Source organism: Ranitomeya variabilis, chromosome 1 (assembly GCF_051348905.1).
Source record: "Ranitomeya variabilis isolate aRanVar5 chromosome 1, aRanVar5.hap1, whole genome shotgun sequence".
In the NCBI taxonomy this organism is placed as follows: Eukaryota; Metazoa; Chordata; class Amphibia; order Anura; family Dendrobatidae; genus Ranitomeya; species Ranitomeya variabilis.
Window position 1 is genome coordinate 1010379010 of NC_135232.1, and position 15089 is coordinate 1010394098.

General features: G+C 43.9%; 1 protein-coding gene across 14 annotated transcripts in view; it reads left to right on the forward strand.

The window, feature by feature from the left end:
* The window catches only part of WDR17 (WD repeat domain 17), a 158934-nt gene that overhangs the window by 55898 nt on the left and 87947 nt on the right, over positions 1-15089 (forward strand). For all 14 annotated transcript variants that reach the window (XR_013220017.1, XR_013220018.1, XM_077279529.1 and 11 more), the window contains one exon: positions 11174-11302. Coding sequence is in view for 12 of the 14 variants with exons in the window: in XM_077279525.1 (XP_077135640.1) it covers positions 11174-11302 (129 nt within the window). In the remaining 2 variants the exon portion in view is untranslated. The remainder of the gene's footprint in view (positions 1-11173; positions 11303-15089) is intronic.

Below are 15089 nucleotides of genomic sequence, written 5' to 3' on the forward strand. Positions count from 1 at the left end.
TTTCATTGTCATTGGTGTACTTTTTATGAGGAGCCATGTTGGCGTTGATATTTGCTTTTTAAAGGAGTTTTCCCTCGAACAAAAGTTCATTTTAAAAATTGTCTGTGTCTGACCGTGTACCGAATATACCACAGCTCCTGGGCAGGGGAGGAAGCAAAGAGGCTGTGCAGCGCCCCAGGGTCCTCGTCATTGCAGTCATATCATTCTCCTCTAGGGGGGAGTGGTGTTACGTTTGGAGGCAAACAAGGACAACTGAATCCAGGTATCACAAACATGCAACACATTTCGCACTCCAGGCCATCAGGGGGAGCTATGCTCGTATTTATTAGGGCACTCTTCACACTTAGGTAAAACTGGTTGCCTGGGGAGGAAGTTAGGCAGTTGCTGGCTGAGCTTTGCTCAGGTAGTTGGTCCCTGACAGGGGTGGGAGCCTGTCAGAGGCCGAGACAGAAGGACACGGAGCTGTGCCTGCCCTACATGCGGCAGTTTCTAAGAAGGGACACTGAAAGAGAATTGTATTGTAGAGAGGGTGAAGAAGTCATAGCAAAGGAGTGGATACCAGGAGGAGTTCTGCCCTGCACAGGCTGCCTCCTTCTGAGGCGCAGGATCCCGGTAGCCGAAACACCGAGGGAGCAACAGTCCTTTATGCCTTGCTCCAGAGACCGGCAGGACAGCTAATTTCACGTTACCTATCCGCCCCTACACCCAGGAGGCAAGGTGGCACCGCTTAGAGGCTGGGGCATGATAGAGCCCCTGTAAAACGACTCAAGCCACCGGTCATACGGGTTTGTCCTATCTATCCGGGGGACAGAGAGAGACATAACATCTACAAGATCTGTGAGGACCTTATGAGACGCTTAGCAGTAAGGTACTACAACACAACGGCGCTAGAGGAAGGCTACTGATTTCTATGTGTCCTCGTTCTTCACTGCGCCTTTCACCTTTCTACCATCTACACACCGGGAAGCCCTGGGGATACACTTCACCTGTGGGAAGGTATACCATCTAGCTGCCATAACATCACCCCAGCGGACCCCTTAAAGCAGCGTCGGTCACCCTGACCAAATACCACAGGTGGCGTCACGAACATTCCCTTTAAAGACCTTTCCCTTTAACTCGGACGTCCCAAGGGCCACGGACCAGGTCAGCCATCGTGACATCCCCCTGAGAACCGAAGGACCCGGTACCGAGTACCCCACGGCCCCATGGGGGCGCTCCAGCTGCATGAGTGTGTGACTGTGTGTGTAGTGCATACGGCGTATAGAGTGAGTGTGGTGCGACGGTGTTCCGCTGATGGTACCGCGCAATAGGTTTGTACCAGCAGCAGTTTCCATATTGAGACACCCATCACTTGGGTGTCCCAATATGGCGGTCAGAGAACTACCTCCGCTTGGAATTCTGGGATACGGTGACATCTGGACAGAGCAGGAAATGAAAACATTACAAGGCAATTATATAAATAGATAAAACTGCACAATTACCATCTTGACTGGTGCAATTTCTCTCATTACAGCACTATGTCCCCCAGCATTAATGTGGCATTGATATGTTATGTGACCACTGCAGCCAATCAATTTGTTCTGATTAGCTGAAGCCTTTACTATTCTATCAGAGGACTTCCATTTTGATTGAATACTGAAGGCTGCAGATGAATAATAGAGTAGTGCCAAAATGCAGCGCTTGGCCTGGGAAGACTGAGTAAGGCCAAGTGCACACGTTGAGTATTTGATGAGGTTTTTACATCAGTATTTTCAGGAGTGGAACGTCTGTATTTTTCACCCACTCCTGGTTTGGGCTTACATATACTGATGTAACAAAATTAATCAAATACTCAATGTGTGCACGTGGCCTAGGAGCTCAGTTTTTGTTTTTTACATCCTTGAAATATTCTTTGAAACCGCCACTTTACTCTTACATACATAAAGATGCTCATACACCTCCAGACCTCACATTTATTAGACTGCACCCCATTCAATATGTAAGAAATCCAGATGTCACATACAGTGAGCTCATTAACGTCCCACTCATCAAAAAAACACTCCAAAAAGATGACCAATTTTGCATCTTACTGCTGCCCCCCTATTTGCATATCCCTGGTCTCCACCAACCTTAGGAGCTTAAAGGGAATCTGTCAGCAGGTTTTTGTTATGTAACCTGAAGACCACATGAGGTAGGGGTTAAAACACAGATTTCAGCAATGCCTCTCTAAGGCTATGTTCACATGATCCATTAGAACTGATTTAGCAGAAATCCGTTAGGAAAAATGTTGTTCTGACACAACGTTTTAGTCTGTTATTCACTAACTGATCGCTGCCAGATACATTTTTTTAAAAAATTGGAGTCAATGGATAACTGATCCATTAAGGCTAAGTGCACACGTTGCAGAATTGCCGCGGAAATTTCGGCGGCAATTCCGCAACGCCTGCCGCGGGTATATCGCATGCGGAATTGGCATGTGTATTCCCACTAAACACTAGCGTTTTGCAAGCGATCTGTAGCATTGCTTGGAAAACTGACAGGTTGGTCACACTTGTCAAACATAGTGTTTGACAAGTGTGACCAACTTTTTACTATTGATGCAGCCTATGCAGCATCAATAGTAAAAGATAGTGTTAAAAATAATTTAAAAAAATGGTTATTCTCACCTTCCGGCGTCCCGATCTCCTCAGCAGTGCACGCTGCGGCTTCCGTTCCCATGGATGCTGTGTGCGAAAGACCTGCGGTGACGTCACGTGACCGTGATGTCATCGCAGGTCCTTCGCACACAGCATCCCAGGGAACGGAAGGCGCATCGTGCACCGCTGAGAGGCGGGAAGACTCCGGGGGCCATCGGAAGGTGAGTATATGACTATTTTTTATTTGAATTCTCTTTTTTTAACAACTATATGGTGCTCAGTCCGTGGAGGAGAGTCTCCTCTCCTCCACCCTTGGTACCATCCGTACATGATCCGCTTACTTCCCTCGTGGTGGGCATAGCCCCATGCAGGAAGTAAGCAGATCAATGCATTCCTATGTGTGCGGAATCCCCGCGATAGTAAAACATGCCTGAAGTCATACAGCCAGCCCCTGATACATGCTGCATGTTCCCTTTAAGTTTTACGACTGGTTTCAGCTGGTGCCACCCCTATCTTGGCGCCTCCTTTGACTCTAGGCCTTTAGTGCCTAGACGCGTTGTGAATGACACCATTCACTTTACCAAGTAATGTATTGAAAAACTGGAAAAGAAATTCACAGCTCAGTGAAATGGTGAAAAAACCCTTCCAATTCCACTGTTATTTTTGGTCTTGTTTTATAGCATTGTGTGGTAAAAAAGAACTATGAATATAACTGTTTATGTCAGTATGAAGACAATAACAAATTTTAAGGGTATGTGCACACATTCAGGATTTCTTGCAGAAATTTCCTGACAAAAAACGGACATTAAAAATACCAAGGATTGTCTGTTTGCTGTCTCTAACATCATGTCCTCCCTCTATCTGAAACTAAATCTCTCCAAAACTGAACTACTTGTGTTTGTCCCTTCTACTAACCTCACTCTACCCAACATCGAAATTACCCTGGAGGGTTCAACCATAACTCCCAAGCAGCATGCCCGCTGTCTTGGGGTCATATTCGACACCGATCTTTCCTTTACTCCCTATATCCGATCACTCGCTCACTCTTGTCACCTGCATCTTAAAAACATCTCCAGAATCCGACCTTTTCTCACCTTTGAAACTGCTAAGACTCTTACTGTCGCTCTTATTCATTCTCGTCTGGACTACTGCAACTCTCTTCTGATCGGTCTTCCTCTTAACAAACTTTCTCCTCTCCAATCCATCTTGAATGCGGCAGCCAGGGTCATATTTCTGTCCAGCCGCTTCACCGATGCCTCCATCTTGTGCCAGTCATTACACTGGCTACCCATTCGCTACAGGGTCCAGTATAAACTCATCTCTCTTACCCACAAAGCTCTCCACAGTTCTGCACCGCCTTATATCTCCTCTCTCATCTCTGTCTATCGCCCTACACGTGCCCTCCGTTCTACAAACGACCTAAGACTAACATCCCCTGTAATCCGAACCTCACACCTCCGTCTCCAAGACTTCTCTCGTGCTGCGCCAGCTCTCTGGAATGCACTTCCCCAGACGATCAGGCTGATACCTAGCCCCGACCTATTCAAGCGCACTCTAAAAACCCATCTCTTCAAACAAGCCTACCACATCAACTACTCAGTAAACTAACTTTGCACCGTTCCCTCCTTCCAAATATTATTCTGAATCTGCACCCTACTATTCATCTGTCTCCACACCCTCCATGCACATGATAACTGCACTTGATACTTGACTATTGCACTTAACACACGGTCTGATGACCGGATTATGCAGCTTTATATGAAAATCCCTATTTATTATAATTGCCAGACCTGAAATAACAAGCACTTTTCACCTATTGTGTCCCCCCATTTCCTTGTAGATTGTAAGCTTGTGAGCAGGGACCTCACTCCTAATGTCACTGTTTAAATTGTCTTAACTTGTATTGAATTTGTCTGCATATGTCCCCGCTTAATTGTAAAGTGCTGCGGAATATGTTGGCGCTATATAAATAAAAATTACCGTATGTACTCGAGTATAAGCTGACCCGAGTATAAGCCGACCCCCCTAATTTTGCCACAAAATACTGGGAAAACTTATTGACTCGAGTATAAGCCTAGGGTGGAAAATGCAGCAGCTACCGGTGAATTTCAAAAATAAAAATAGATGCTCCATACCGTTCATTATGGCCCCATAGATGCTCCATATAAAGCTGTGCCACATATAATGCTCTGCACCGTTCATTATGGCCCCATAGATGCTCCATATAAATCTGTGCAATATATAATGCTCTGCACCGTTCATTGTTGCCCCATAGATGTGCCATAGAAAGCTGTGCCCCATATACAATGCTCTGCACCATTCATTGTTGCCCCATAGATGTGCCATAGAAAGCTGTGCCCCATATACAATGCTCTGCACCGTTCATTGTTGCCCCATAGATGTGCCATAGAAAGCTGTGCCCCATATACCATGCTCTGCACCGTTTATTATTGCCCCATAGATGCTCCATATAAAGGTCTGCCCCATCTATAATGCTGCTGCAATAAAAAAAAAAAAAAATTACATACTCACCTCTCTTGCTTGCAGCTCCTCAGCGTCCCGTCTCGGCGTCTCTCCGCACTGACTGTTCAGGCAGAGGGCGGCGCGCACACTAGTACGTCATCGCGCCCTCTGACCTGCACAGTCAGAGCAAGAGGACGGGAAGATGGAGCGGCGCCCGGCGTGTGGAACGGGGACAGGTAACTATGTAATACTCACCTGCTCCCAGCGTCCCTGGCTCCTTATCCCGGACAGATGGTCTCCGGGTGCCGCAGCCTCTTTGGTGCCAGCGGTGAAAGTGGGCGGTTTTGTGATCACAAGTAGATGATTTGCATTCTTCCGGCCACATTCCAACTAGATGTGCCGACTTCACTCAACACAAGTAAATTGAGTGAGGTGGACAGAAGTATTCAAATAGCCTAATTGTGGTCACTTGAGCGCCTGCTTTTGCTGCTTGGAAAATCCTGACTTGGTTGCACACACTGTGAGGATTCAGAAGTCTGCAATCACATAGTCCGTATGAATATTTGGAGCCTCATGCATAAAAACCTATTCCAAAAAAGGATCAGTGTTGTTGATATCAACCAAGCAAATATAGATGTTTTTTTTATATATATATATATATATATATATATATATATATATATATATATATATATATATATATATATATATATATATATATATATATATATATATATATTTTAACCTTTTGAAACAATGGAATTTGATTAATCACGGGGGACTAGTGATACCCTCCAAAATTCCTTATCAATGACATGTACATAGTTAATGCAATAGTATGCTTCCATCTTAGTAACATAGCAACATAGTTATTAAGGTTGAAGGAAGACTTTAAGTTCATCTAGTTCAACCCACAGCCTAACCTAACATGCCCTAAGATGCTGATCCAGAGGAAGGCAAAAAAAAAACATTTGGCAAAGAGTAAGCTCCACAATGGGGAAAAAAATTCCTTCCCGACTCCACATACGGCAATCAGACTAGTTCCCTGGATCAACACCCTAATCAAGGAATCTAGTATATACCCTGTAACATTATACTTTTCAATAAAGGTATCCAGTCCCCTCTTAAATTTAAGTAATGAATCACTCATTACAACATCATACGGCAGAGAGTTCCATAGTCTCAAACCAGGAGTGCGTGATAAATGCAGAAGTGGTGCATATGTTTCTGTTATACTTTTCCTCTAATTGTTCCACTCTTGGTTTTGGCTTACAAAAACTGATGGAAAATCCTGACCAAATCCTGATGCAATCCTGAACGTGGACACATACCCTAAGAGCAGTGAGACTATGGAACTCTCTGCCGTATGATGTTGTAATGAGTGATTCATTAATTAGTTAATTTTAAAGAAAAAAAATGAAAGAAAAAATTGTGTGTGATCCCGCGTAATTTTAACCCCTTCATGACCTTGGGATTTTCCATTTTTCCCGTGTTCGTTTTTCACTCCCCTCGTTCCCAGAGCCGTAACTTTATTTTTCTGTCAGTATGGCCATGTGAGGGCTTATTTTTTTGCGGGAAGAGTTGTACTTTTGAATGACATCATTGGTTTTACCATGTCGTGTACTAGAAAAAGGAAAAAAAATTCCAAGTGCGGTGAAATTGCAAAAAAAAGTGCAATCCCATGCGAGTTTTTTGCTTGACTTTTTTGCTAGGTTCACTAAATGCTAAAACTGACCTGCCATCATGATTCTCCAGGTCAGTACGAGTTCATAGACACCAAACATGTCTAGGTTACTTTTTATCTAAATGGTGAAAAAAAAATTCCAAACTTTGCTAAAAAAAAATAAATTGCGCCATACTCCGATACCTGTAGCATCTCCATTTTTCGTGATCTGGGGTCGGGTGAGGGCTTTTTTTTTTTTGCGTGCCGAGCTGACGTTTTTAGTGATACCATTTTGGTGCAGATCCGTTCTTTTGATCGCCCGTTATTGCATTTTAATGCAATGTTGTGGCGACTAAAAAAACGTAATTCGGATGTTTTGAATTTTTTTCTCGCTACGCCGTTTAGCAATCAGGTTAATCCTTTCTTTTTATTGATAGATCAGGTGATTCTGAACGCGGCGATACCAAATATGTGTACATTTGATTTTATTGTTTTATTTTGAATGGGGCGAAAGGGGGGTGATTTAAACTTTTATATTTTTTTATTTATTTGATTATTTCATTTTTTTTTTAAACATTTTTTTTACATTTGCCATGCTTCAATAGAAGCTGGCACAACTGGATCGGCTCTGCTACATAGAGGCGAAGCATTGATCGCCTCTATGTAGTAGAATTACAGGCTTGCTATGAACGCCTACCACAGGGTGGCGCTCACAGGAAGCCAGCATCATCAACCATAGAGGTCTCAAGGAGACCTCTGGTTGTTATGGCGACGCATTGCTGACCCCCGATCATGTGACGGGGTCGTCGATGAGCGCATTTCCGGCCGCGCGGCAGGAAGCGGTAGTTAAATGCCGCTGTCAGCGTTTGACAGCGGCATTTAACTAGTTAATAGCGGCAGGTGGATCGCGATTCCACTCGCCGCTATTGCGCGCACATGTCAGCTGTTTAAAACAGCTGACATGTCGCGGCTTTGATGTGGGCTCACCGCCGGAGCGCACATCAAAGCAGGGGATCTGACCTCGGACGTACTATCCCGTCCAAGGTCAGAAAGGGGTTAATAACCAGCAGAGGGAAAGCCAACGGCTGAGGGCTGATGTTAATATTCTGGGAAGGAGTCGTAGCTATGACGGTTCCCAGGCTATTTAATATCGTCTCACAGCTGTTTGCTACTGGCTAGTTTACAGGGAGACCCCAGAAAAAATTGACAAAGGGTCCCCCTATAAAATCTAACCAACAAAGGCAGACAGCTGCAAGCTTATATTAATAGCCTAGGAAGGGGCCATGGATATGGGCCCCATCCCAGACTAAAAACATCAGCTCTCAGCTGCCCTAGATAAGTGGCAAGTGTGGTTCATATTTGTGGGGTTGATGTGACCTTTGTATTGTCAGGTGACATCAAGCCCACAGGTAAGTAATGGAGAGGCATCTATAAGACACCTATCCATTAGTAACCCCATAGTCTTATTGTATAAAAACACACACACACCCAGAATAATGTCCTTTATTTGAAATAATGACACAAACTCCTTTATAAATCTTAATTAAACCATACGCCTAATCCACCGAAGCCAACTTCTCCTGCAGCAAAAATAAAATAATAAACCACAGTATTCCTCACCTGTCCACCGAGAAGATAATCCATAATGTCCCATGACGACCCTGATGACTTTGAGAGCAGTCACAGATGTGCGTACCATATGGTCAAGCTGCTCCCACAACAGCTCAGTGGGGTTGAGATCTGGTGACTGCACTGGCCACTCCATTATAGATAGAATTCCAGCTGCCTGCTTCTTTCCTGAATATGTCTTGCATAGTTTGGAGGAGTGCTTTGGGTCATTGTCCTGTTGTAGGATGAAATTGGCTCCAATCAAGTTCTGTCCACAAGGTATAGTATGGGGTTGCAAAATGGAGTGATAGCCTTTCTTATTCAAAATCCCTTTTATCTTGTACAAATCTCTCACTTTTCCAGCACCAAAGCAAACCCAAACTATCACACTACTTCCACCATGCTTGACAGATGGCGTCAGGCACTCTTCCAGCATCTTTTCAGTTGTTCTGCGTCTCACAAATGTTCTTCTGTGTGATCCAAACACCTCAAACTTGGATTCGTCTGTCCATAACACTTTTTCCAATCTTCCCCTGTCCATTGTCTGTGTTCTTTTGCCCATATTAATCTTTTGCTTTTATTAGCCAGTCTCAGATATGGCTTTTTCCTTGCCACTGTGCCATGAAGGCCAGCATCCCGGAGTCGCCTCTTCACTGTAGACGTTGACACTGGCGTTTTGCGTGTACTATTTAATGAAGCCAGTTGAGGACCTGTGAGGCATCGATTTCTTACACTACAGACTCTAATGTACTTGTATTGTTGCTCAGTTTTGCAGCGTGGGCCTCCCACTTCTTTCTACTCTGGTTAGAGCCTGTCTGTGCTCTCCTCTGAAGGGAGTAGTACACACCGTTGTAGGAAATCTTCTTGCATGGAATAGCCTTCATTTCTAAGAACAAGAATAGACTGTCGAGTTTCACATGAAAGTTCTTTTCTTCGGCCCATTTTGAGAGTTTAAAGGGAACCTGTCACCCCCCCCCCCCCCCTCGTGGCGTTTGTAACTAAAAGAGCCACCTTGTGCAGCCTAATGCTGCATTATGACAAGGTGGCTCTTTTTGTTCGGGTCTCTGGCACTGCTGCAATAATCGCTTTTGACATTTGTCCCTCATACCTGTGAAATCGCCAGGGGGGCAGGTCTTTCCCCCCTAATCCAGACGCCTCACAGCCGTCACTCATGGCCTCTGGGCGCCGCCTCCTCCTTCATTAGCGTCCCCGGCGTGTGCGCTGTAGGTTCGAAGGGCAGCGCAACTGCGCATGCCCGAAAAAAAATAAAATAAAAAAATAAATAAACAAGCGCAGGAGCCGGGGACGCTAATGAAGGAAGAGGAGATGGCGCCCAGTGATCGGAGGCCATGAGCGACGGCTGTGAGGCGTCTGGATTAGGGGGAAAGACCTGCCCCCCTGGCGATTTCACAGGTATGAGGGACAAATTTCAAAAGCGATTATTGCAGCAGTGCCAGGGACCCGAACTAAAAGAGCCACCTTGTCAGAATGGAGCATTAGTGCTGCACATGGTGGTTCTTTTAGTTACAAACGCCTTCGTGACAGTTTCCCTTTAGAAAATGTGCACACGTCAGGATTTCTTGCAGAAATTTTCCTGACAAAATCCGGGCATTTCTGCCAGAAATCCGCATGCGTGTTTTTTTGGCGTTTTTTACGCGTTTTTGTGCTTTTTTTTTTTTTTGCGGATTTTATGCGGAATTTTTGCGTTTTTTTCCTGACACGCCAATTTAATGGGAAATCCGCAAAAAATCTGCAAAAATAATGAACATGTTGCTTCTTTTTCCGGAATGCGTTTTTTTTGCGGAAAAAAAACGCAACATTTGCACAAAAAATGCGGAATGCATTCTAAATGATAGGATGCATAATGTATGCGTTTTTTATGTGGTATTATAGCGTTTTTATTGGGGAAATCCGCAAAAAAACGCAAAAAATCCTGAAGAAATCCTGACGTGTGCACATATCCTTAAGGGAACTAACAAATGTAATGCTCCAGATTCTCAACTAGCTCAAAGGAAGGTCAGGTTTATAGGTTCTCTAAACATCCAAACTGTTTTCAGCTGTGCTAACATACTTGCACAAGGGTTTCAAGGGTATTCTAACCATCCATTAGCCTTCTTACACAGTTAGCAAACACAAAGTACCATAAGAACACTGAAGTGATGGTTGTTGGAAATGGGCCTCTATACACCTATGAAGATATTGCATTACAATCCAGATGTTTGTAGCTAGAATATTCATTTACCACATTAACAATGTATAGAGTGTATTTCTGAATCATTTATTGTTGGCTTCATTGGAAAAAACTGCTTTTCTTTCAAAAATAAGGAAATTTCTAAGTGACCCTAAACGTTTGAATTGTAGTGTGTTTTTATTTTACTTTTTTTTTTTTTTTAAACTGTGATCACAGGCGCTGGCTAATGAGACTACGTCTCCCATCAGCGACACCTGCTGTCATTGTTATCAGTGACAGCAGTCGTAGCCTGATGGCAACAGTAGTCTCATCAGCCTACACCTGCTGACCTTCGGTAAGCTTTTTACCTCAGTTTAACGTTCCGGGTCAGTCACTGCTGCGGGGTCATGCTGACATCTGACAGCATGACCCTGCAGCGCTCTGACCGACGGTCTTACCGGCGGTAGCCTTACCATGTGTCATAGTCACGGCAGTAGCGTTACTGCCAGTAAGAACCTCCATGCTGGTGTTTCCCACTCAGTCACACAGATTCCCTGCTGTGACGGATATATGTTTTCTGTTCTATAAATCTCAGTAATGCACAACGTTTGGAGGGAATGTAAACAGCAATGTTATTTAATTTTATCGTTTCAGACAAAGATGTCGCAAGTAAAGCAAGTTGGACTGTTGGCCGCAGGGTGCCAGCCATGGAACAAAGATGTCTGTGCTGCTAGTGGGGACAGATTTGCCTATTGTGCCACATTGGCTATATATGTATATCAAGTAAGTATAGAAAAATCTAATAATTCAAAAACTCATAATAATATTCTATGAATTTTACTTTTATTTTATGATAGCTAGTCTAGCAGTCTCTATCTTATTCATTTTTTTAATATAGTCAAGTTACAATGGCTTTAGGTTACAATTTTCAACACAAAATGGACTTTCCTGACTCATTGATTCAATGCCGCAGATGTGCATTTGGGTTGGAAAATAGGACTTGAACTGTAGTGCCACCTATTGGATGTAGCAATCCTAAAAGTCAGTATCGACCTTTTCAAATCATTGTATTTTTTTTTTTTTGCGGTAGAAATAAAGATCTTTGTTTCCCCCCCACCCCCACCCCCTGTGCGCCCCCCCCCCCCCCCCACTGGAAAGAAAATACTCACCCGGCTCCCTCGAAGCGTCCTCTCCGCGCCGCAGCTTTTCCTGTATGAGCGGTCACGTGGTGCCGCCCATTACAGTCATGAATATGCGGCTCCACCTCCCATAGGGGTATGTTGACTTGACTCCGTATGTTGACTTGGCACTCTCCACAAGGAGAAACTTCACTACTTAGATCGGCAGTATTGGAGTCACGTGTGATTGCCTAGAAGATCCAGCTAAAAAAGATTGGACATTTCTGGGATAGAAGAACTTTATTATTACAGTGTGTGGACAAAGTGACTATTTAGTGGCACTGTGTAGTAAGGTTAAGGTTCTATGGGATCTGTATTAGGGTAAGTTGCTCCGAAACTAGACAAGGGCTTTGAACTGTCCAGGACCCCGAAGAAGCTCCTGTCCACAAAATAGAAAGGATTTTTCATGTAAGGACTTGATTTGTGTGTATTAGGTGTTTTTCTTTTTTAGTCTTTTTCGGTATCTGCTGGTGCTGATGAGCATGATATTGATACATGTGCTGCCTGTCTTACAATCGAACAGCACAATGCAATTGTTATTCAGTAGGGTTGGTCAGATGGCAGTTTTTTTCACACAGACCAAATGGCAATGGTGCACTATTCTCTTCCGTATATATTGGATAAAACTCGCTTATTTAAGACTATGGTTGCACAAAAAATTGTGTCTCATATGGATCATCCATATAGTATGCCATTTTCACTGAATCGTTGCAGTTATTAACCTAAGAAACTGTATTTGGTCTTGTAAATTCTAAACTGTTAATGTATAAGTAGGAGTGCCATACAGATGTAAAAGACGAATACTTGGATGGCACACAAATAAAAATAAGCCTTTTTCTGAATTAAGATCTGATTTTTCTTATGGTCTTCTGAACCCAGCCTTCGGTGTTTTTTCTTTAGTCTTTATTGACATTTTGGAGCTCTGGGACCAATTACTTGTTTTCCATAACATTATGGCCTTAAGTTACAATAATTTCAATTTTCAATGATCGCCTGGGAATCAATTAATATTATAACAGAAGTGTCCACTCTTTTCTTATGCAAAATTAGAAGCAATCGGGGAGTGTTGAAATGAGACCAATATTAAGTACAATACTTTATATGTGGAAAAAAGGCTAGTCTCAGTACAACACATGAGAGCCCTCATGCGAATCTAAAGCAAAGCTAACAATCCAAGCTCATCCTCTTAGGAGAACAAATCGTTTCACTAAGAAAAGTACCCGTATATACTCGAGTATAAGCCGAGATTTTCAGCCCATTTTTTGGGGCTGAAAGTCCCCCTCTCGGCTTATACTCGAGTCATACCCAGGGGTCTGCAGGGGAGGGGAAGCAGGACCTGTCTAATTATACTCACCAGTCCTGGCACGGTCCCTGCAGGTCCCTGCTTCCCGGCGCCGCAGCTTCTTCCTGTAGTGATCTATCACGCGGTATCGCTCATTACAGTAATGAATATGCGGCTCCACCTCCCATAGGGGTGGAGCCGCTTATTCATTACTGTAATCAGCGGTAATGGTGACCGCTCAATACAGGAAGAAGCTGCGGACCCGGGGAACCAGGGACTGCACAGCGCCAGGAGCAGGATTATAATGGGGAGGGGAGCGCTGTGCTGCGCGATATTCACCTGCTCCTCGTTCTGGCGCTGCTCCGTCTTCAGCGTCTTCTGCAGTGACGCTCAGGTCAGAGGGCGCGGTGACGTGGTTAATGCGCGCCCACTGCCTGAACGTCAGTGCTGAAGATGGAGCTGCGCCGGAACGAGGAAAGGTGAATATTGCAAGTGCCGGGTGCCTGAGCGACGGAGAGGTGAGTATGCGATTTTTTTTTTGATTTTTTTTTTTATCGCAGCAACAGCAAATGGGGCAAGTGTCTGTATGGAGCATCTTATGGGGCCATAATCAAAGTTTGTGCAGCACTATATGGGGCAAATATCTTTATGGAGCATCTTATGGGGCATAATCAACGTTTGTGCAGCACTATATGGCTCAAATATCTTTATGGAGCATCTTATTGGGCCATAATTAACGTTTGTGGAGCATTATATGGGGCAACTGTCTGTATGGAGCATATTATGGGGCCATAATCAACATTTGTGCAGCATTATATTGGGCAAATGTGTCTATGGAGCATCTTATGGGGCCATTTATTAACCTTTATGCAGGATTATAATTGGGCATATTTTAATATGGAGCATCTTATGGGGCCATCATAAACTTTATGGAGCATTATATGGGGCTCCTGATTCAATATGGATATTCAAAAACACTTAACCTACTGATGTCTCAATTAATATTACTTTTATTGGTATCTATTTTTACTTTTGACATTTACCAGTAGCTGATGCATTTTCCACTCTAGGCTTATACTCGATTCATTATGTTTTCCCAGTTTTTTGTGGCAACATTAGGGGGGTCGGCTTATACTCGGGCCGGCTTATACTCAAGTATATATGGTAGGTAGTAAACTGGTTAAAGAGGACCTGTCAACAGTGACCAATTTGTGCTCTTATTTTATTCTCGCTATTAGGCTGCCGTCACACTAGCAGTATTTGGTCAGTATTTTACATCAGTATTTATAAGCCAAAACCAGGAGTTGGTGATAAATGCAGAAGTGGTGCATATGTTTCTATTATACTTGTCCTCTGATTGTTCCACTCTTGGTTTTGGCTTACAAATACTGATGTAAAATACTGACCAAATACTGCTAGTGTGACGGCAGCCTTACAGTTTTTGTTGTTGTTTTAAATCTGCAATACGATTCCAGATACACGGTTAATTTTATTTAGTGCTAATTTGTATGGTCTTTACCAAGGCGTCGTTGCTCACATGATTCTCTGTGGGGCTTGTCTTTAGGCTGCTCTACATCAATACAAATGATCAATGCCTCATTGGTAAAAAAACCCAACTGATCAGTACATAAAAAGGCCCATATCTCTGGCACAATTAGGCGGATTTAAAAATCAACAAAGTTGGATTACTCAGGGGAGCAGCAGGGGCGAAATAAAGGTACCTTCACACTAAACAACTTTACAACGAGAACGACAACGATCCGTGACGTTGCAGCGTCCTGGATAGCGATCTCGTTGTGTTTGACACGCAGCAGCGATCTGGATCCCGCTGTGATATCGCTGGTCGGAGCTAGAAGTCCAGAACTTTATTTGGTCGTCAGATCGGCGTGTATCGTCGTGTTTGACAGCAAAAGCAACGATGTCAGCAATGTTAAACATGGAGCTAACGACCTGCGAGAACGATAAGTGAGTCACCGCTACGTCACAGGATCGCTCCTGCATCGTTCTGGAGCTGCTGTGTTTGACGTCTCTACAGCGACCTAAACGGCGACGCTGCAGGGATCGGCTCGTTGTCTATATCGCTGCAGCGTCGCTGAGTGTGACGGTACCT